The 22,200-nt window shown below is 57.8% G+C and overlaps 1 protein-coding gene across 1 annotated transcript; it reads right to left on the reverse strand.

Annotated features, from left to right (window-relative positions):
* Positions 1-9,183: 9,183 nt before the first annotated feature.
* Positions 9,184-12,437, reverse strand: SPR (sepiapterin reductase). Its single transcript, XM_041464615.1, has 3 exons — positions 11,969-12,437; positions 10,872-11,162; positions 9,184-10,555 (listed from the first exon to the last, which is right to left on the reverse strand). The coding sequence occupies exons 1-3, from the start codon at positions 12,435-12,437 to the stop codon at positions 10,365-10,367; spliced, it is 951 nt and encodes a 316-aa protein (XP_041320549.1). The 3' UTR covers positions 9,184-10,364.
* Positions 12,438-22,200: the final 9,763 nt, after the last annotated feature.

The raw sequence follows: 22,200 nt of genomic DNA on the forward strand, positions 1-22,200 counted from the left end.
CATGCTGGGGATTAAAACATACCTATAGCAACTGCCTGAATTGAGAATGAGACAGAGGAGAGATTGAGAAAACAGCTGAAAGGCTTGTGCAAAACGCAATCTCGCTTAGGTGTGAGATGAGTTGCAGCTCCGAGATCTGAGATGCTTTATTATTAAATTAAAAAAAAAAAAACAAAACAACCAACCCAAAAACGGGGAGGGGGGGAGGGTGGGGAAGAAACTTCTGAGCTGGGAGCTGGTTTAATGGGAAGAAAGGCCGCGGGGGATTTCAAAGGAGGAGTGACCCCAACATTTCGCGTCGCGTTTGGAAGAGGATAAAAACTGCCCGCTCCCCTCCCCGCCCGCAGGAAAGATTCGGCGGCGTTCGCAGCTTTTTTAGGGTTTGTGGCTGTGAATGAACCGCGCCGGGGACGGGCAGCGGGGAGAGCAGCACGGCACGGGTTTGGGGTGAGGGATGGAGCAGGCCATGGGGCTGTGCCCGCCCTGCCCTCGCCGCCCCGTTCCCTCCTTTGTCCCAAATCCGCGGCTTTTCAGCGCGGCCGCCCCTTTGTTGGGCGGCTTTGGAACCTGGGGGAATGTTCCCAAACGAAGAAGCGGCGGTGACGGTTCCCAGAGAGGCTGTTCCTCCTCCTCTCCTCCTCCTCCTCCTCGGGGCTGCGGCCCCCCGCACCCCCCGGACCCTCCCCGCGCCGCTGCCGAGCCGGCTCCGTCCCACCTGGCCCAGGTGTCCCCTCCGGCGCTGGTGACACCGCTGGAGGTGGCAGGAGGAGACCCCGGGGGACGCTGAAGGGTGACAGGGAGGCTGCACCCTCACTCCAAGCAGGCTCAGGGCAGCTCCGGGATGTGCAAAACTCCATTTTATTTTTTTTTTTTTTAAGCTCAAAAAATCAGAACCAAGCGCTCCGGCCACGGTTTGTGCTGGAAGTCACCGAGCTGCGGCTCCACCGCCGCGTGTCCCCGAGCAGCTGCAGGCCAGGGATGTCCCCACCCGTCCCCTGCATGTCCCAAACCAGCCCTTCTGAACCCCAGATCGCATTCCGGAGATGCCGGGTACCCCCGGGCAGTGCCCCCCATCCCTGCCGGGGGTTTTCGGGCTGGGCGGCGGGGGCAGCCCGGGCAGCGCCCCCGGCAGCGGCGGGGCTTTGCCGCCGTGCCGGGAGCTCGGGGCTCTGCTCTTGTTTTCTCAGATTCGGCTGTGTTTACTCCCAACACGAGTGACCGCCGTGGCCCCATTACGGCGGCACTGACAGCTCGGCTGACAAGTGCGCTCGCGGCAGGAATGTGAATGCGGCTCCCGGCCCCGAGCGCGGCTCCCTCCGCTCCAAACCCGCGGGCACGGCCCGCCCGAGCAGCCCGGGAGCCACACGGGGACCGACACGGGCTGCGAGGCACGGGGGAATCCGCCCGGGCTGCGAGCAGAGCCGCGGGATCGCCCTTTCCCTCCGAGCTCGGAGCTGGGATCTGCCAACAGGATGGGAAGGGCAGGGATGAACTGGGATCATCAGCACAGGAGGGATGGACATGGTTTTCTCTCCCTTTTTGCCTGAACTCGGAGTTGGAATCTCCCAACAGGATGGGAAGGACAGGGATGAACTGGGATTACCAGCACAGGAGGGATGGGCATGGTTTTCTCTCCCTTTCTGCCTGAACTCAGAGCTGAGGATCCTTCAGGTCCTCCTGGCATCATCCCGTGCTCAGGGAGGTCTGAGCCACCAGCACAGGAGGGATGGGAGCTTGATCCCTTTTTCTGTCTGAACTCAGAGCTGGGATCTTCCCAAACCTGCCTGGATCCCAACAGGATGGGAAGGGCAGGGATGCACTGGGATTACCAGCACAGGAGGGATGGGAATGGTTTTCTCTCCCTTTCTGCCTGAACTCAGAGCTGAGGAACCTTCAGGGCCTCCTGGCATTCCAAAGTCTCTGGAAGGACAGGGATGCACTGGGATTACCAGCACAGGAGGGATGGGCATGGTTTTCTCTCCCTTTATGCCTGAACTCGGAGCTGGGATCTTCCCAAGCTCGGGAAGGGCTGAGCCACCAGCACAGGAGGGATGGGAGCTTGGTCTCTTTTTCTGCCTGAACTCAGAGCTGAGGATCCTTCAGAGCCTCCTGGCATCCCAAAATCCCTGGAAGGACAGGGATTCACTGGAATCATCTCGTGTTTGGGAAAGGGCTGAGCCACCAGCACAGGAGGGATGGGAATGGTTTTCTTGCCCTGTCTGTCTGAACTCAGAGCTGGGATCTTCCTGAGCCTGCCTGGATCCCAACAGGATGGGAAGGGCAGGGATTCACTGGGATTACCAGCACAGGAGGGATGGGCATGGTTTTCTCTCCCTTTCTGCATTCTCACCCTTTCAGAGCTGGCATGTTCCCGAGCCTGCTGGGATCAGGATTGCAGCAGGATGGGAATGTTAAGGATTCTCTGGGATTATCCCACGCCTGGGAAGGTTTTGAGGGCAGGTGGAGGATGAGGAGTGCAGGTGTGCTGGATGTGCCTGGCTGACCTGGTGCTGGATTAAGTTTTATTTTTAATTTAGAGATGGGGTAATTGAGAGGTGTTTTAAAAACTGCTGCCCAGGGCAGGGGGTTGGGGCTGGAGGAGCTTTAAGGTCCATTCCAACCCAAACCATTCTGGGATTCCAGGATTCAGGGAAGGAGGCTTGAAAGGCACCAGGATGAGCAAGACAAAGTCTGGCTTTGGGGTGGTGTATGGAGAAAACCAAGGGAAAACCACTTTTCCCACTGGGAAAAACAGCTTTTCCCACTGGGATGAGGGTGGCTGTTGGTCTGCAGGACCCACTCCAACCCCTGGTGGGATTGGTGGGTCCAGACCAGCTCCAGGAGCGATGCCAAAGTCAGAATCAAGCCCTAAATCCAGCTTGGATCCAGCCCTACTCCCAGTCTGGATCTAGCCCTACTCCCATTTTGGATCTAGCCCTAGTTCCAGTTTGGATCCAGCCCTACTCCCACCTTAGATCTGGCCCTAGTCCCACCTTAGATCCAGCCCTAGTCCCTGTTTGGATCCAGCCCTAGTCCCAGTTTGGACCCAGTCCTAGTCCCACCTTGGACCCAGTCCTAGTCCCACCTTGGATCCAGCCCTAGTCCCTGTTTGGAACCAGCCCTAGTCCCACGTTAGATCCAGTCCTAGTCCCAGCTTGGATCCAGTCCTAGTCCCAGTCTGGAACCAGCCCTAGTCCCAGTTTGGATCTAGCCCTACTCCCACCTTAGATCTGGTCCTAGTCCCACGTTAGATCCAGCCCTAGTCCCAGCTTGGATCCAGCCCTAGTCCCAGCTTGGATCCAGCCCCAGGCCCAGCCCAGCTCCAGCCCAGCTCAGCTGTTCTGCCTGCCCAGCTCAAGGTGGTTTAATTAATCACAGATCGTTTCTGCAGTGCCTCCCCATTAACCTCCACAGCAAACTAACTAATTACTCATTAAGGCAGGGAAGCTCTCTGGGCCAGGACACCTCGGCACAGAGCTCTGCTCTGCTTGGGCCTGGGTTAATCTGTGAGCTCCTCGCTGGCCTCGTTACTCATTAGTGGGGCCCTGACTCATCAGAGGTTTGGGATGAGGGGACCTCAAGGATCATCTTGTTCCACAGGGCTGGGGCAGCTCTGCAGGTGGGCTCTCACCTGAGGGGCACAGGGACACAATTCCCACCTTCCTGCTGGCACCAGCCCAGGCACGGGGGGCTCTGCAGGTGGGCTCTCACCTGAGGGGCACAGGGACACAATTCCCACCTTCCTGCTGCCACCAGCCCAGGCACGGGGGGCTCTGCAGGTGGGCTCTCACCTCCGTGCTGGAGCTGCTCCTCAGGCCACCAAAGCCAGGGGGACATGGCTGAAAGTGGGTCACAGGGCTGGCAGCGAGGACAGAGGGACAGGAGGGGACGTGCGGTGGCTCCAGCCCCCGGGAGGAGCCTCTGTGAGTTCCCAGCTCAGCAGAAATGGCTTTGTTGTTCCAGCACTCCCAGGCTCAGCCCTGCACACCCCAGCACAGCTCCAGGACACCCCAAACAGCTCCTTTGGATGGAGGACGTGTCTCCAGGGCCATCTCCAGGGTGGGGGTCCCTGTGTGGGCCCCCCTGGCAGGGGGAGCAGCTCCTTCACCTTTGGCCCCGGGCAAAGGCGGGCGCTGTTTGCCAGCCCAGAGTGGGCACTCGGTGTGTGGAACAGCCAAACTCAGCATTCCTGGGCTCTGGAAAAGCGAGGTGTCCTCCCCCCTCCGGGAAAGCTTTGGGATGGGGCAGGGAGCTCCTGCTGAGCCAGGGCCGGCCGCCCGGCCTTGGGAGGTCAGGGGTGAGCTGGGTTTCATTTTGGCAGCTTTGGGGGGGGATTTAGGGGCTCAGCCCCGCTCACAGCCAGGGAAACTAAACCCAGCCACGGCTTTGGCTCTGCCTGACCCGGCTCAGCCCACCCCGGCACGGCCACAAAGGGCACAGTGTGTCCCCAGCGCGGGGAGGGGGCTCAGGGGGGTCCCCCGGGCACCTGGGGAGGGCGGTGTCACCCCAAAGCTCGGCACAGAGCCCTCCCCTCCTGCCCCAAACTGCTCGGGAGGCCGTCACGGGGCTTTCTGCAGCATTTTTTAGGGATTTCAGCCGAGGAGGCACCTGCACAGCTCCTGCTGCAGCTTTATCTCCCTGTTCGGGGGGAAGGAAAAGGGGGAAAAGCAGGAAAAGGGATAAAATGCCCCACACAGGGTTTTGCTGCAGGAGGCAGGGTGGGAAGCTGTGGAATTTGGGGGAAAGCAGGAAAAGGGATAAAATGCTCCACACAGGGTTTTGCTGCAGGAGGCAGGGTGGGAAGCTGTGGAATTTGGGGGGAAATCAGAACTGCCTGGGGGGACACCCCAGGGCTGGAGGGGTTTTGGGCTTGAAAGCTGCACTGGATTCCCAGCAGGGAGAGCAGAATCCCTGGCTCTGTCCGGGATGCAGGAGAGGCTGGCTGGCTCATTTTGGGGTCACTCACCCCCTGCAGGGTTCACCCCCAGCCCAGGACACAGCGCTGCCCAAATCCCGCGGCTCCCCAGGGGACACACCTGCCCAGGTGAGCTGTGGGAATCAGGAGAGCTCTGCAGAGCTCCAAACTCCTTTATTTTTAACACCCTTTTGTATTTCCCTTACTCGAGCCTCCAGCAAAGCCCCCGGTGCCGGGACGCGATCCCCAATTAAAAAACGATCCCAAGGGATGGGTGCGGAGGCAGGAGGGGGCTGCGATCCCGCTCCATCCCCTCCCGACGCCCCGCTGCTCTGGCAGAGGCATTCCCGAGCTCCCCGCTCCAGCCGGGCTCTGTTCCCCGGTCTCGGCACGCCCTCAGCTGGCGACTGAAAATGCCGGGAAAGGGAAAGAAAAACTTCCAGGGAATTTGGCCTTTTCATCGCGCAGAACCCACGGGGCACGGGCTGGTTCCCCGGGAAGGGAACGCCGGAACCCAGGGAGTGCTGGCACCCAGAGAACCCTGGCACCCGCAGGGATGCTGGCACCCAGGGGATCCTGGTAGCCAGGGGATGCTGGCACCCAGGGGATCCTGGCACCCAGGGGATTTTGGTACACAGGGGATGCTGGTACCCAGGAGATTTTGGTACCCAGGGGATGCTGGCACCCAGGGGATTCCGGTACCTGGTTGATTTTGGTACCCGGGGGATTTTGGCACTCAGGGGATGCTGGTACCCAGGGGATTTTGGTACCCAGGGATGCTGGTACCCAGGGGATTTTGGTACCCAGGGATGCTGGTACCCAGGGGATTTTGGCACACAGGGGATGCTGGTACCCAGGGGATTTTGGTACCCAGGGATGCTGGCACCCAGGGGATGCTGGCACCCAGGGGATGCTGGCACCCAGGGATGCTGGTATCCAGGGGATTTTGGTACCCAGGGGATGCTGGCACCCAGGGGATTGTGGTACCTGGTTGATTTTGGTACCTGGGGGATTTTGGCACACAGGGGATGCTGGTACCCAGGGGATATTGGCATCCAGGGATGCTGGCACACAGGGGATGTTGGTACCCAGGGGATGCTGGCACCCAGGGGATGCTGACACCCAGGGGATGCTGGTACCCAGAGGATGCTGGCACCCAGGGGATGCTGACACCCAGGGGATGCTGGTGCCCAGGGGATGCTGGCACCCAGGGGATGCTGGCACCCAGGGCATTTTGGTACCCAAAGGTGCTGGTCCATGGGGGATGCTGGTACCCAGGGGGATGTAGGTACCCAGAGGATGCTGCTACCCAGGGAATGGTGATGCCCAGGGGCTGCTGGCACCTGGGAGTGCTGATACCTGGTGGAGGTTGGCATCCAGGTGATATTTGTACCAGGGGATGCTGATACCTCGTGGATGTTGGTACCCCGCTGTGGAGTCTTAATTTCTTTTTCCGAGGTCGGGATTAAATGTGTGAGACAGGATTTTGTGTTGGGACCCAGCTGTTTATCAGTTCTTATCTCTGTCAGAGTCTCACAAACCCTGAGTTCTGCAGCACTTCACTCTCACACACTAAAAATGGAGCCCCATCTCTCTCTCCAAGGCCTTTTAAGGATAAACCATCCAATTAAGAAATGACACCTCAATTATTTTTACTTTTAAGCCAATAACTTTTAAGCCTGCAATGGGGACTTTTTATCCAATCACACAAAACCACCCAAAGCCAGGGAGGAGAAGGAGAAGGAGAAGGAGAAGGAGAAGGAGAAGGAGAAGGAGAAGGAGAAGGAGAAGGAGAAGGAGAAGGAGAAGGAGAAGGAGAAGGAGAAGGAGAAGGAGAAGGAGAAGGAGCTAGCACACAGGGGATGTTGGTACCCAGGGGATGCTGGCACCCAGGGGATGCTGACACCCAGGGGATGCTGGTACCCAGAGGATGCTGGCACCCAGGGGATGCTGACACCCAGGGGATGCTGGTGCCCAGGGGATGCTGGCACCCAGGGGATGCTGGCACCCAGGGCATTTTGGTACCCAAAGGTGCTGGTCCATGGGGGATGCTGGTACCCAGGGGGATGTAGGTACCCAGAGGATGCTGCTACCCAGGGAATGGTGATGCCCAGGGGCTGCTGGCACCTGGGAGTGCTGATACCTGGTGGAGGTTGGCATCCAGGTGATATTTGTACCAGGGGATGCTGATACCTCGTGGATGTTGGTACCCCGCTGTGGAGTCTTAATTTCTTTTTCCAAGGTCAGGATTAAATGTGTGAGACAGGATTTTGTGTTGGGACTCAGCTGTTTATCAGTTCTTATCTCTGTCAGAGTCTCACAAACCCTGAGTTCTGCAGCACTTCACTCTCACACACTAAAAATGGAGCCCCATCTCTCTCTCCAAGGCCTTTTAAGGATAAACCATCCAATTAAGAAATGACACCTCAATTATTTTTACTTTTAAGCCAATAACCAACCACCCGTCAATGCAATGGGGACTTTTTATCCAATCACACAAAACCACCCAAAGCCAGGGAGGAGAAGGAGAAGGAGAAGGGGAAGGAGAAGGAGAAGGAGAAGGAGAAGGAGAAGGAGAAGGAGAAGGAGAAGGAGCCTCTGCCCTAAAAGGAGAAGGAGAAGGAGAAGGAGAAGGAGAAGGAGCCTCTGCCCTAAAACCTCCATCTATTACTACATTCTAAACCCCAAACTCTGAGTTTCCCACCCCGTGACATCACACACTTCTATCCAAACCCCACACCCACAATCCCAGCTCTCCCATTCCATTTTGGAAGCCTCTCCACGGCCCCAGGTCAGTGCAGTGTTCTCCTGGGGGTCAGGGCCTGGCAGCACAGAAAGTCTGGAATTCTCAGTGCCCAGGGTTCCAGCACCCCGGGGATAATGACACCCAGGAATGGTGACACCCAGGGGATGTTGGTACCTGTTGAATGGCTCCTGAAAATGACCCAGGGCCAGCACAGGGGACATGGACCTGTCCCAGCGGGGTCAGAGGAGATCCTGGAGCTGCTCTGGAGCCAGGCTGGAGAGCTGGGAATGTTCCCTGGAGAAGGGAAGGCTCCAGGCAGAGCTCAGAGCCCCTGGCAGGGCCTGGAGGGGCTCCAGGAGAGCTGCAGAGGGACTGGGGACAAGGCCTGCAGGGACAGCACACAGGGAATGGCTCCCACTGGCAAAGGGCAGATTGGGCTGGGATCTTGGCAAGGAATTCCTGGCTGGGAGGGTGGGCAGGGGCTGGGCTGGAATTCCCAGAGCAGCTGTGGCTGCCCCTGGATCCCTGGCAGTGCCCAAGGATTAAATGTGTGAGACAGGATTTTGTGTTGGGACTCAGCTGTTTATCAGTTCTTATCTCTGTCAGAGTCTCACAAACCCTGAGTTCTGCAGCACTGCACTCTCACACACTAAAAATGGAGCCCCATCTCTCTCTCCAAGGCCTTTTAAGGATAAACCGTCCAATTAAGAAATGACACCTCAATTATTTTTACTTTTAAGCCAATAACTTTTAAGCCTGCAATGGGGACTTTTTATCCAATCACACAAAACCACCCAAAGCCAGGGAGGAGAAGGAGAAGGAGAAGGAGAAGGAGAAGGAGAAGGAGAAGGAGAAGGAGAAGGAGAAGAAGGAGAAGGAGCCTCTGCCCTAAAACCTCCATCTATTACTACATTCTAAACCCCAAACTCCGAGTTTCCCACCCTGTGACATCACACACTTCTATCCAAACCCCACACCCACAATCCCAGCTCTCCCATTCCATTTTGGAAGCCTCTCCACGGCCCCAGGTCAGTGCAGTGTTCTCCTGGGGGTCAGGACCTGGCAGCACAGAAAGTCTGGAATTCTCAGTGCCCAGGGTTCCAGCACCCCGGGGATAATGACACCCAGGAATGGTGACACCCAGGGGATGTTGGTACCTGTTGAATGGCTCCTGAAAATGACCCAGGGCCAGCACAGGGGACATGGACCTGTCCCAGCGGGGTCAGAGGAGATCCTGGAGCTGCTCTGGAGCCAGGCTGGAGAGCTGGGAATGTTCCCTGGAGAAGGGAAGGCTCCAGGTAGAGCTCAGAGCCCCTGGCAGGGCCTGGAGGGGCTCCAGGAGAGCTGCAGAGGGACTGGGGACAAGGCCTGCAGGGACAGCACACAGGGAATGCCCAGAGGACAGGAAGAGATGGGATCTTGAGAAACTCTGAGATTATTTTATGCAGAGAGCCAGATTCCAAAATATTCCTGCTCAAGAGGGGATGGGGAAACCCCAGGAATGCAGGTGAGGAGAGGGGGGATATTTCTGCAGCAGCCAGCCCAGGGAGGATTCCCAGCCCCATAAACCCAGCAGGAATCAAATCCCAGAACAACATTCCCATGCCAGAGTTGGGAGCTGCAGAGGGATTTTGTTAATGAAAGTGTCCCAGGCAGGGAGGAAAGCTGAAAGCAGGCAGCAGGGCTGGCTGGGGAGGAGGGATTTAGGAGCTTGGCAGGATTAAATGAACACAGAATTAATGAAAGGGCTCAGAGAGGGGAGGACAGGGCTCCAGGAGGGAATTCTGGTGCCTTGCTGGGTGAAGCCAGTGCTTAACCCAGGATCCTCCTCCCTCCCTGGCAGGAATCCACCCACCCTCAAAGGCACAGCAGAAACCCCAGAGCAGACAGGCTCAATGATTTTAATCATTTTAACATTTTAATGGTTGGAGAGCCAGGGGGGACAAAATCTGAGCTGCAGGGTTGAGGTGGAGGGGACACAGAGGGGCACGGGGCATTTCCAGGGCACACAGGGCTTCAAAACAACTTTTCTGCACCAGCTTTCCAAAGGAAAAGTCTCTGTGTGTCTGTGCCTGCTGGAATCTCATGGAAAAATGAAAAAAAAAAATCCACAAATAGTTAAAAGGGGCTAAAGCCCCAAAGCAAGGCTTGGACCCAAAACCTGCAAGGGGAGCAGGGCAGGAACTCGGGGCTGTGGTTTTTGCTGTGACCTTTGCTCAGGTTTCTGCGAGCTGGTGACCCCAGCCACGCTCCCAAAATTCCCAATTCCTCCAAGGCAGCTCCCTCTCCTGGTGGTTACTGGTCTTCGTGGGAAAACCACCGGGAGAGGCTTTGCTGCACCTGAACCCAGAATCCAGCCCGGCCCCAGGAACGGCTCCGTGGGGACAAAGGGGACACACACGGGGACACAGCTCCTGCTGGGGCTTCCGAGGGGCTGGCACAGCCCTCGTGTGCCTTTGGCTCCCCCAAACTCCTGAGTCTGAGCCTTCAGGGCCATTCCATTGGGACAGCCACCCCTGCTCCCAGATCCCCGGCAGCGAGGGCTCAGCAGCAGGAGCTGCTGCCCAGCCCCAAAAGGCCACCAAGAGGCACACAGGGGTGTCCTAAAGGCTTCCCAAATCCCAGGATTTGAACAAGGTCCCGCTGGAGGCACCAGGGAAAGGCTCAGCTGGAAGCAAAGCAGGGAGGGAAATGTGGAGGAGCTCAGATGTCAAAGAAATCCACGTGTGCTCCGGAGGGAAAGGAATCCTCCTGCAGGAGCCGGAGCAGCTTCTGGGCTGACACGGAGCTCTCGATGAGCTGCCCCTGCTCCTGCAGCCTCTGGAAGTGCTGGCGCAGCCCAGGGTCTCCAGTCCTGGTCCGGGCCAGGAGCTGCATGTCCGTGTCCAGAGGCCCTGGGGAAAAGGAAAAATCACCCAAAAAATCACTTCAGGAGAAAGGAACATCCAGGGCTTGTTTTCCCCTCTGGAGCCAGGCTGGAGAGCTGGGAATGTTCCCCTGGAGAAGGGAAAAATCCATCCCTTCCCCCCCAGCCCAGGCTGGAATTCCACGATCCTGATGGAAGATGGAGTTTGAGTCCAGCTGCTCCTTCCAGCACAGGGAACCGGCCCCCCAGCTCTGCTGCAGGGGCAGGAGCAGGGCTGGGCTGCAGGAACACCCATCCCAAAAGCAGGAGAAGGTGGACAGGCAGCAGGGAGCTGCTCTCCTCACCCGGGGCATAGTTGAGCACACGGACCCCGGGCTCCTCCAGCGCCAGCACACGGAACATCATATCCCGGGCAGCCTTCCCCGAGCAGTACAGAGCCCAGCTCGGGAAGGGCTCCTGGGCACACAGGGATGAGATGTTCACCACGGTCCTGCTGCAGCCAGGCCGTGCCCCAAAGGCCCTCAGGGCCGTGGAGGTCAGGCAGAGCGCTGAGCTGATGTTGAAGGAGAAGTAGGTGTTGATCTCCTCCAGGTCGGTGAGGTCCAGGAAGGATTTGGAGATGTCTCCCAAGGAGCCTGGGAATTGCAAATGTGGGATGGTTTGGGGTGGATGGGATCTTAAAGAACATCCTGTCAGCAGCCTGCCATGGAAGGGACACCTTCCACTGGCCCAGGGTGCTCCAAGCCCCAGTGCCCAGCCTGGCCTGGGACACTTCCAGAAAGATGGAAAAATGAGTTGAGATGAGATCAACCCCTCAGCAGATCCCTCTGGCTGCCACATTCCACACCCAACACCTGCAGAGCTTTGGGGCCAGCCCCTGCCAGGTCCCACAGCAGCCTGAGGAGCCCAGCCCGGCCCATTTCGGGTCACACTGACCCAGACAGGGGACAGGGACCTGCCCTGCCACCCCTCTGCTGACACAAACAGCTCCCAGCCTGGAGCACAGTGTCTCCAAGGGCCACCATGGCCCTCCTGCACGTCCCGTGCCAGTGCAGCCCCAAATCCTGGAGGTCCTATGGAACCCGGGGGTGATTTACAGCCATAATGGCTAAAAGGGCTCCCAAGGCATTAAAGGCACAAGGAGGGACCCCCGAGGTGGGGCTGGAAGTTTGTCTGAAGGTTTGGATTTGGGGAGCAGGGCGATGAGAAGGTGCAGGAGGGCAACTGGCACAGCAAACCCTCGGGAGCAGCAAAGCACTGCCAGGGACCCCCCCAATTAATTCCTTTAATAAACCCACAGCGGGACAGGGGAAACCCCCGCAGCTCCTTTTCTCTTTTGGGTATTTGTTGGCACCCCAAGCCCGGAGCAAGCCCCGGCTGTCCCGGGGGGGCGGAGGGCAGCGGCTCGGGGAGGGGACGGGCGGGGACAGCCGTGTCGTACCGGCGTTGTTGACCAGGAGCAGGCGGCCGAAGGACGCGTCCTGCAGCAGCTCCCGCAGGGCAGCGCCCGCCCTCCGCAGCCCCTGCTCGCAGCCCAGGTCAGCGGCCACGCACTGCACCCGCAGCTCGGTGTCGCTGCCGGTGTCGCTGCCGGTGGCCCCGGCGCGCAGCTCGGTCGCCAGCTCGGCCAGCGCCTCGGCGGAGCGCGCCAGCAGCAGCAGCGCCGAGCCGGGCCCGAGCTGCGGCGCCAGCAGCCGCGCCAGGCTGCGGCCGAAGCCGCGGGAAGCGCCGGTCACCACGCAGGCGGTGGCGGCCCAGCGCCCCGGTCCCGGTCCCGGTCCCGGTCTCGATCCTGACCCCGACCCCGACCCCGACCCCGATCCCGACCCCGATCCCGACCCCGACCCCGATCCTGACCCTGACCCCGATCCCGATCCCGATCCCGACCCCGCTCCCGGTGCCCGCTCCATCCCGGAACCCAGCGGAGGGGGCGTGGGAACGCGCCTGCCCACGTGACCCGCCCCATTCATGCCCCCGCCGCTTTGTGAATGGCCGCTCCGAGAGCGCGGGCAGCGCCGCCGGCTCTGATTGGTCGGTGCCGGCGGGCTCGGCCCGCTGAGCGCTCGGGGGGCGTGGTCGGAGCGGCGCGCCCCCTTGCGGCCGCTGTGAGGGAGTGCGGCTTCCTTGAGGGAGCGGCGGGGCGGGACCGGGACCGGGAAAAGGAACGGGAATGGGACCGGGACCGGGAAATGGAACAGGAACGAAACCGGGAATGAGCCCGGGACCAGGAACAGCCACGGGACCGGGATCGGAACCAGCAAGGAGCGCGAACAGGACCAGGTCTGGCGATGTGGCTGCGTCCCTGGAGCGCCGGGCCTCGCCTGCCCACAGCGCGGCCGCCCTTGGCCTTTCTCCCGTTACGTTTTTTCAATGCACTTTTCAACATATTTTTCAAATAATTTTTAATAAAATTTTTAATCCTTTTAAAATATATATATATATATATTTCTTTTTTTCCCCGCGGATGTAAATTCCCTTTTATTGTGCCTGCCCAGCCTTGTCCCCACCTGCCGCTCTGCAGGGCCCCAAAGCCTTCCCTCCCCTTTTCCCTCTGCAATCCCAAATTTTGGCACCCAGCACTGGTACTTTGCTGGGGAGTAAAAGCCTGCTCTGATCACAAAAAGCCCTAAAATCGTTTTAAAAAAATAAACACTTCAGTGCATGAAGGTGCAGACAACTTTCAGGGAGGGTTTTTCCAAGGAACACCTGGTTTGTACGGGAAGAGCTTGGCAGCAGCGCTTGGATTCCCAGCTGTTCAGTGCCAGGCCAGATGGTTCCAGGCAGGTAATGGAGTGGGATTTCACTCAATTAAGCAGCTACAGACTGGGCTGGAACCCTCCAGCACTCTAATAAAGCATTAAAAATTCACGGCATGGCAAAAACCCAAGAGCGCTATTTGTTTTGCTAAAGCAAATCTTACACATTCGGCGAAATTAAGATCGTCAGCAAAAAATAATTTTTAATAAAATTTTTAATCCTTTTAAAAAAAATATATATATATATATATATATTTCTTTTTTTCCCCGCGGATGTAAATTCCCTTTTATTGTGCCTGCCCAGCCTTGTCCCCACCTGCCGCTCTGCAGGGCCCCAAAGCCTTCCCTCCCCTTTTCCCTCTGCAATCCCAAATTTTGGCACCCAGCACTGGTACTTTGCTGGGGAGTAAAAGCCTGCTCTGATCACAAAAAGCCCTAAAATCGTTTTAAAAAAATAAACACTTCAGTGCATGAAGGTGCAGACAACTTTCAGGGAGGGTTTTTCCAAGGAACACCTGGTTTGTACGGGAAGAGCTTGGCAGCAGCGCTTGGATTCCCAGCTGTTCAATGCCAGGCCAGATGGTTCCAGGCAGGTAATGGAGTGGGATTTCACTCAATTAAGCAGCTACAGACTGGGCTGGAACCCTCCAGCACTCTAATAAAGCATTAAAAATTCACGGCATGGCAAAAACCCAAGAGCGCTATTTGTTTTGCTAAAGCAAATCTTACACATTCGGCGAAATTAAGATCGTCAGCAAAAAAAAAAAATAAGACTGCAAACGCGTATTTTTTTCACAAGTAGCTTCTTGATGGCAGAACTTGCTTCAGTCACTGCCAGTTCCCCCTTCCCAGTTTGGCAGCTCCAGTCTCCTGCATCCGTCAGGATTGCTGCCCTGGCAGCCACACGGAGCTGGGCCAGCTGGAAATGGGCAGCGTTTGCTGGACTGCCCTTCCAGCACTGCCACCAGCACATTCCTGATCCCTGCAAGTGTTCAAGGGGACCTGGAATGGCCTTTGGAAGGTGTTCCTGCCCAGGTAGGGCTTGGAATGGGATGGGCTTTACTCCCAACCCAAACCATTCTGTGGTTCGAGGCAGGAGGGAGGGTTTAGGAAGGATTTTATTTTTAGCTGCTAAAAGTTGCTCCTGCTAAATTAATTTTTTTAAAAAAATTAAAAATCGGTGGGAGGGAACTGGTGACCAAACGAGCCCAGAGCTGGAACTGGAGACCTGAGAAATTATCATGGAATCCCAGGATAGTTTGGTTTAGAAGGGATCTTAAAGATCATCTCATCCCAGGGCAGGGACACTTCCTGCCATCCCAAAGCCAGTCCAGCCTGGCCAGGGACACTGCCAGGGATCCAGGGGCAGCCCCAGCTGCTCTGGGAATGCCATTCCAGCCTCTCCCAGGAAAGGTGAATCTGAAGTTCCCGAAGCTGCTCGGCATCCCTCCCGCCCGGCGCCGGGGGGACTCGGTGCGCTCCAAGCCCCGGCAGGGATTTGCTGCGGCTGCCAGCTCTGGTGGTGACAGGGACAAGTCCCAGGGAATCCTCTGGTGCTGGGAGCGCGGGGCAGGCACCTCTCGGCCGGCACAGAGGCAGACGGAGCTGATCCGGACAGGGAGCAGCAGGAAATCCACAGGGCTCCTCCATCCAGCTCGGGCTCCGGGGAAAGCAGCACTTGGTGTCAGGGAATCACAGAACCCTCGGGGCTGGAAAAGATCGCTGGGATCAGTGAGTCCAAGCAGCCAGCACTGCCCAGGCCAGCGCTGCGCGTGTCCCCAAGGGCCACAGCCACAGGCTGGGAAAGCCCTGCAGGGGTGGGGACTGCAGCCCTGCCCTGGGAGGTTCCAGGTGAGGTTGTGGCAGTGACACCGAAAAGCCAGAGGGGTCTGAGGGGGATTCCCTCAGGGGGAACCCCTTCCAGAGGGAAACCCCAGCCCAGGGCAGGGGAGCTGGCACTGCCCTGCTGTGACACTGCCCTGCTGTGACACTGCTCTGCTGTGACACTGCCCTGTGACACTGCTCTGCTGCGACACTGCTCTGCTGTGACACTGCCCTGTGACACTGCTCTGCTGCGACACTGCTCTGCTGTGACACTGCCCTGTGACACTGCTCTGCTGCGACACTGCTCTGCTGTGACACTGCCCTGTGACACTGCTCTGCTGCGACACTGCTCTGCTGTGACACTGCCCTGTGACACTGCTCTGCTGCGACACTGCTCTGCTGTGACACTGCCCTGTGACACTGCTCTGCTGCGACACTGCTCTGCTGTGACACTGCCCTGTGACACTGCTCTGCTGCGACACTGCTCTGCTGTGACACTGCCCTGTGACACTGCTCTGCTGCGACACTGCTCTGCTGTGACACTGCCCTGTGACACTGCTCTGCTGCGACACTGCTCTGCTGTGACACTGCCCTGTGACACTGCTCTGCTGCGACACTGCTCTGCTGTGACACTGCCCTGTGACACTGCTCTGCTGCGACACTGCTCTGCTGTGACACTGCCCTGTGACACTGCTCTGCTGCGACACTGCTCTGCTGTGACACTGCCCTGTGACACTGCTCTGCTGCGACACTGCTCTGCTGTGACACTGCCCTGTGACACTGCTCTGCTGCGACACTGCTCTGCTGTGACACTGCCCTGTGACACTGCTCTGCTGCGACACTGCTCTGCTGTGACACTGCCCTGTGACACTGCTCTGCTGCGACACTGCTCTGCTGTGACACTGCCCTGTGACACTGCTCTGCTGCGACACTGCTCTGCTGTGACACTGCCCTGTGACACTGCTCTGCTGCGACACTGCTCTGCTGTGACACTGCCCTGTGACACTGCTCTGCTGCGACACTGCTCTGCTGTGACACTGCCCTGTGACACTGCTCTGCTGCGACACTGCTCTGCTGTGACACTGCCCTGTGACACTGCTCTGCTGCGACACTGCTCTGCTGTGACACTGCCCTGTGACACTGCTCTGCTGCGACACTGCTCTGCTGTGACACTGCCCTGTGACACTGCTCTGCTGCGACACTGCTCTGCTGTGACACTGCCCTGTGACACTGCTCTGCTGCGACACTGCTCTGCTGTGACACTGCCCTGTGACACTGCTCTGCTGCGACACTGCTCTGCTGTGACACTGCCCTGTGACACTGCTCTGCTGCGACACTGCTCTGCTGTGACACTGCCCTGTGACACTGCTCTGCTGCGACACTGCTCTGCTGTGACACTGCCCTGTGACACTGCTCTGCTGCGACACTGCTCTGCTGTGACACTGCCCTGTGACACTGCTCTGCTGCGACACTGCTCTGCTGTGACACTGCCCTGTGACACTGCTCTGCTGCGACACTGCTCTGCTGTGACACTGCCCTGTGACACTGCTCTGCTGCGACACTGCTCTGCTGTGACACTGCCCTGTGACACTGCTCTGCTGCGACACTGCTCTGCTGTGACACTGCCCTGTGACATGGCCCTGCTGTGACCCTGCCTGTGACACTGCCTGTCACACTGCCCTGTGACACTGCGTGTGTCACCGCTCCCCCAGAACAGGCAGCCGAGCCGCGGGATTGTCGCTGCCGGGGCAGGACCGTGTTCCGCGGGCCCCGCCGGGCGCGGCGCAGGGAGCGGCGGAGGCAGGCAGGGATGGATGGATGGATGGATGCATGGATGGATGGATGGATGATGGATGGATGGATGATGGATGGATGGATGGATGGACGGATGGATGGATGATGGATGGATGGATGGATGGATGATGGATGGATGGATGGATGGATGATGGATGATGGATGGATGGATGATGGATGGATGGATGGATGGATGGATGGATGGATGGATGGATGGATGGATGGATGGATGTTGGATGATGGATGGATGGATGATGGATGGATGATGGATGGATGGATGATGGATGGATGGATGATGGATGGATGGATGAGCCTCGGGCGGCTCCGCGGGAGCAGGGATGTGTTCATTCCCAGGACTGCCCGCAGGGTGCTGGAGCTCAGCCCTGCAGAGGGAATCCGGGGAATTGCTGCTCCAGGGGCAGCACCGGGGCTGTCAGCGCGCCGGGAATCGCGGGGTCTGCCTGCTCCTGTGTGTCTGACACAAAGACAATACAAAGAACACACTCCAATTTCAGAAGGCTTCCAACTGTTCTTATTCTAGCGTGCAGGCTTTTTACACATTCTTACAAAGCTCATAAGTTTACACTTTACTCATTGGTCATGAGAGACAAACAAAGTGCTCATTGGATCGGGCAGTTGCAGGTTTCTCTTATTTATCCTTCTCTCTTTCTTAGTTTCTGTGTCAACGACCTTGGTAGGAAATTCTTTCAGGGTAGGAAATTCTTCAGGGAATTTCTTTTCAGTGGATCCTCTTATCAAACCCCTGTCTGGCTCACAGAAGTGGCTCTAAAACCCCTTCCCCGTGCTCTGGGGAGGGAAAGGGAGCCCTGAGTGTGCCCAGCCTGGCTGGAGCTGGGGGCTTGGTGAGGGCAGCAGGCAGAGCAGGAGGAGAGGAGTGGGGAAGCAGCTCCAGGGCTCCAGCCCCCATCCCGAAAGGAGTGTCCTGCCCAGGGAGATCCCCTGAGTGTCCCTGCAGGAGGGGTTTTCCAGGTCTGGCCTTGTTTGATCCTTTCTTTGCACTGTTAATTCCCGGATTTGTGGCTAAACCCGTGATTCCAGGGGGAAATGTTTTCCTGAATGGCACTGGAGAGAGCAGATTTAAGCCTGGCTTGGCCTCGTGCCCGCCTGTCACTGCTGGATAGAGGGGAAGAGAGCACGGAGCCACCTGGAAAATCCAGCAGGGAGAAGGGGAAAAGGAAGGAGAAAAGGCAGGAGACCTTGCAGGAGTTGACCAAACCACAGCACAAAATAAAACACCCAAATAAACACAACAAGCAAGAGGCTGTGAAGTTAAAAACAAAAAAGGAAATAAATTCTGATAATTGTGTTGCTCCAGGGATTTGGGACAGCTGCTCCTGGCTTTGGGAAGTCACGGACAGAGGCCGATTGTTGAACCAGAAAGGAACTTGCACACAAGGTTTCTCCAGCCCTCTGACCCATCACATTGATTTTTTAGGAAGTTTTGGCCCACTAGGGAAGTTCTGGAGGCCTGGCAAACACTGCGAGGTCAGTAATTAAAAGGGGGAGATTTTAAAGCACTACCAGGCTGTTGTCAGCTCCATAAAACCCAATTATATGGAGCTTCATTAAGAAGAAATTAAGGGAACAGAGAAGGGTTAATGGCAGCCAGAAGGGTTTAAGGCCAATGGAGTCTGTCAGGCAAAGCCAATCTCATTTTTTAGGATTATGAGCCATCTTTGCTATACCCATGTTGGCCTTGCCTGATGATTTGATTAATAAATTCCAACAATACCCATTCAGCATGGTTATGGCAGTGTCTGGGGAGAAGAAATAAATAAATCAACTTCTTGTGGACAGGCTCTCAAACGGGACAAAGTTTGTGTGGCAGCAAATAATGAGGACAAATCCCAGGCAGACGCCAGCAATGAATATTCATGTGAAGGTGACAAATGCCAGAGTCTGGGGACAAAGAGTGGAGCTTTTCTTACAATTTTGGGGACAAAGAGTGGAGCTTTTCTTAGGGAATGGAACATTTCATCCTGAGCAGAGCTGGAGGTGGTGGTGGGGAACCAGCCCGACATGAGGCTGGGGTGACAATGTGGCCAGCAGGGTTGGTGGCCCTGGGTGACACTGTAGCCAGCAGGGTTGGTGGCCCTGGGTGACACTGTAGCCAGCAGGGTTGGTGGCCCTGGGTGACACTGTGGCCAGCAGGGCTGGTGGCCCTGGGTGACACTGTGGCCAGCAGGGCTGGTGGCCCAGGGTGACACTGTGGCCAGCAGGGCTGGTGGGTGGCCCTGGGGGACACTGTGGCCAGCAGGGTTGGTGGCCCTGGGTGACACTGTAGCCAGCAGGGTTGGTGGCCCTGGGTGACACTGTGGCCAGCAGGGCTGGTGGCCCTGGGTGACACTGTGGCCAGCAGGGTTGGTGGCCCTGGGTGACACTGTGGCCAGCAGGGCTGGTGGCCCCGGGTGACGCTGTGGTCAGAAGGGCTGTGGCCCTGGGTGAGGCTGGTGGCCCCGGCTGACGCTGTGGCCAGCAGGGCTGTGCCTCAGGGTGACACTGTGGCCAGCATGGTTGGTGGCCCTGGGTGACGCTGGGGCCAAAAGGGCTGTCAGGGGAGAGTGCTGGGAGCTCCTGCTCTCCTTCCCAGGGATTGTCCTGTGCTGTCAGGGACATTGCTGGGGGCTCCAGCCCCCCTTCCCCTAGGATTGTCCCTGTGCTGTCAGGGACATTGCTGGGGACTCCAGCCCCCCTTCCCCTGGGATTGTCCCTGTGGAGTCCCCAGAGGAGCTGTGGAGGCTCTGCAGCGCTTCCCTGGGAACAGCTCCCGATCCAGCCCCAGATCAGGATCCACCCTGAGATTTTCACCCCCATTCCTCCCACTGCTGATGTGTCTCTGATTCCTGGTCCTAGGAATGCTTCTACAGATCCCCACGGTGACACTGGCAGAGGACACATCTCCTCCCTGGTGCCACATCCAAAGTGACACCGTGCTTGGGAAGCGGTGGGGAGAGTTGTGATCTCCATGTGAACGGAGGGAGTTGGAGCAGGAGTGTGGTGAGGAGAATTGCTGAGGGAGCTGGGAAGGGGCTGGAGAATTGCTGAGGAGCTGGGAAGGGGCTGGAGAATTGCTGAGGAGCTGGAAGGGGCTCAGCCTGGAGCACAGGAGGCTCAGGGGGCCCTTGTGGCTCTGCACAGCTCCTGCCAGGAGGGGACAGCCGGGGGGTCGGGCTCTGCTCCAGGGAACAGGGACAGGAGCAGAGGGAACGGCCTCAGGGGAGCCTCAGAGTGGGCACTGGGAAATTCCTCATGGAAAGGGCAGGGTGGAGTCCCCATTAGTGGTGGGATTTCACAGCCCTGTGGCTGTGGCACTTGGGGACATGGGGCAGTGGTGGCAGTGCTGGGCAATGGTTGGACTCTGTGATCTTAAAGGTCTTTTCCTACCTCAATGACTCCGAGTTTTCACCAGGCTCTCCTTGCTCCACCTGCGTTGTTCCAGTCCTGGAGCCTCATTCTGGGGAGTTCTTTTATTTCTTTCTCATTTCATTAAGTGACAATAGAAGTGTCCCTGCCCTTGGCAGGGAGATTGGAACCAGATGATCTTCAGGGTCCCTTCCAAGCCCACCCATTCCATGATTCCACTTTATTTACACCAGCAGCGTTCCACCCCCACAAGCAGGGCTGAGGGAGGCCCAGGTGTGCTCCCACAACCGAAAATTCCATTTATATCTCAGAAGGTGAAACAACAAAAGCAAAGGCAGAGCCCTCGGTGGTGTCACAATCTGGGATTCCTGCTCTCCATCCCGCTGTGGCACTCCCGTGCAAGGACAGCACCTGATAAGGTGTGCTGGGAACGGGACATTCCAGCGCTGTTTTCCCCCAAAAAACTGATAACAGCAACAACCAGCTGCTCCCAAAGGGAGCCACATGGGCAGCGAGGAGACCTTGGCACCCAGGGGTGCTCCTGCAGGACATCCTGCCGCTGGTTTTGGAGGAGGAGCCGCTGTGCCCGGGGATCCCACAGCTCCCGGGAGTGCACGGCAGGGGCTGGGACGGGCAGGAGCGGCCCCGAGGCGGATCGGGGTCCGCAGGAGCTCCTTCTGCCGGGGACAGGGGAGCGAGTGTCCCTGGAACAGTCCCGGGGGGAGAGGGTGGCTGGGAGCGGCTTTGAGATGGGGCTGAGCACTGCCGACTTCGGGCAGGGGGTTTGTCACAGAGCCCGGACACCCTGACCCCTGAAACAGAGCTGTGGGAGCTCCTGAGCTTTGGGGTTAACTCCAGCCAGGGATTTGTCACAGATCCTGGACACCCTGACCCTGGAACAGAGCTGTGGGAGCTCCTGAGCTTTGGGGTTAACTCCAGCCAGGGGTTTGTCACAGAGCCTGGAATAGAGCTGTGGGAGCTCCTGAGCTTTGGGGTTAACTCCAACCAGGGGTTTGTCACAGATTCTGGACACCCTGACCCTGGAACAGAGCTGTGGGAGCTCCTGAGCTTTGGGGTTAACTCCAACCAGGGGTTTGTCACAGAGCCTGGACACCCTGACCCTGGAACAGAGCTGTGGGAGCTCCTGAGCTTTGGGGTTAACTCCAACCAGGGGTTTGTCACAGAGCCTGGACACCCTGACCCTGGAACAGACCCGTGGGAGCTCCTGAGCTTTGGGGTCAATTTCAAGCCGCTTTGGAGTCAATTTCAAGCCGCTTTGGGGTCAATTTCAAGCCGCTTTGGGGTCAATTTCAAGCTGTTTTGGAGTTAATTTCAAGCCGTTTTGGAATCAATTTCAAGCCGTTTTGGAATCAATTTCAAGCCGCTTTGGGGTCAATTTCAAGCCGTTTTGGAGTCAATTTCAAGCCGCTTTGGAGTTAATTTCAGTGGTTTGTCACACAGCCCGGACACCCTGACCCCTGGAACACAGCTGTGGGAGCTCCTGAGCTTTGGGGTCAATTTCAAGCCGTTTTGGAGTCAATTTCAAGCCGCTTTGGAGTTAACTTCCCGTGCCCCGGAGCCGCCCCATTCCCTCATGCCATGGAACAGCCAGGGTGCCCAAGCCGGAGTTCCCGAGCCTTGGGGTAAAATGCCGGGAGCAGGCGGCCGGGGAAGCTGCACCTTCCTCGGCTGTGGGGAAGGGAAGGGGCAGCAGGTCAGGAGTTTGGGATTAAAGGGAGGCTGCGCCCTCCGAACCCCCGAGAGAGGAAACCGGTGAACTGTCCCTTTATCCCAATAAAGCTGCAGGACCCCGGCGTTTCCCAGCGGGATTTCCCACACTCTTTGGGACTGCAGTCACCTTTGCATCGCTCATGGGGCTGAGGGACAGGGTGGGACAGGAGGAGCAGGGGGGCAG

Source organism: Pyrgilauda ruficollis, unplaced genomic scaffold, assembly GCF_017590135.1.
Source record: "Pyrgilauda ruficollis isolate IOZ18807 unplaced genomic scaffold, ASM1759013v1 scaffold181, whole genome shotgun sequence".
NCBI lineage: Eukaryota > Metazoa > Chordata > Aves > Passeriformes > Passeridae > Pyrgilauda > Pyrgilauda ruficollis.

Bases quoted from the DNA above. Each gene is read 5' to 3' on its own strand.
- SPR (XM_041464615.1), bottom strand. From the start codon at position 12,437: ATGGAGCGGGCACCGGGAGCGGGGTCGGGATCGGGATCGGGATCGGGG. The intron at 11,163-11,968 runs GTACGACACGGC...TGCAATTCCCAG, and splicing joins GCTCCTGGTCAACAACGCCG to GCTCCTTGGGAGACATCTCC. The intron at 10,556-10,871 runs GTGAGGAGAGCA...CCTTTTCCCCAG, and splicing joins TGTGCTCAACTATGCCCCGG to GGCCTCTGGACACGGACATG.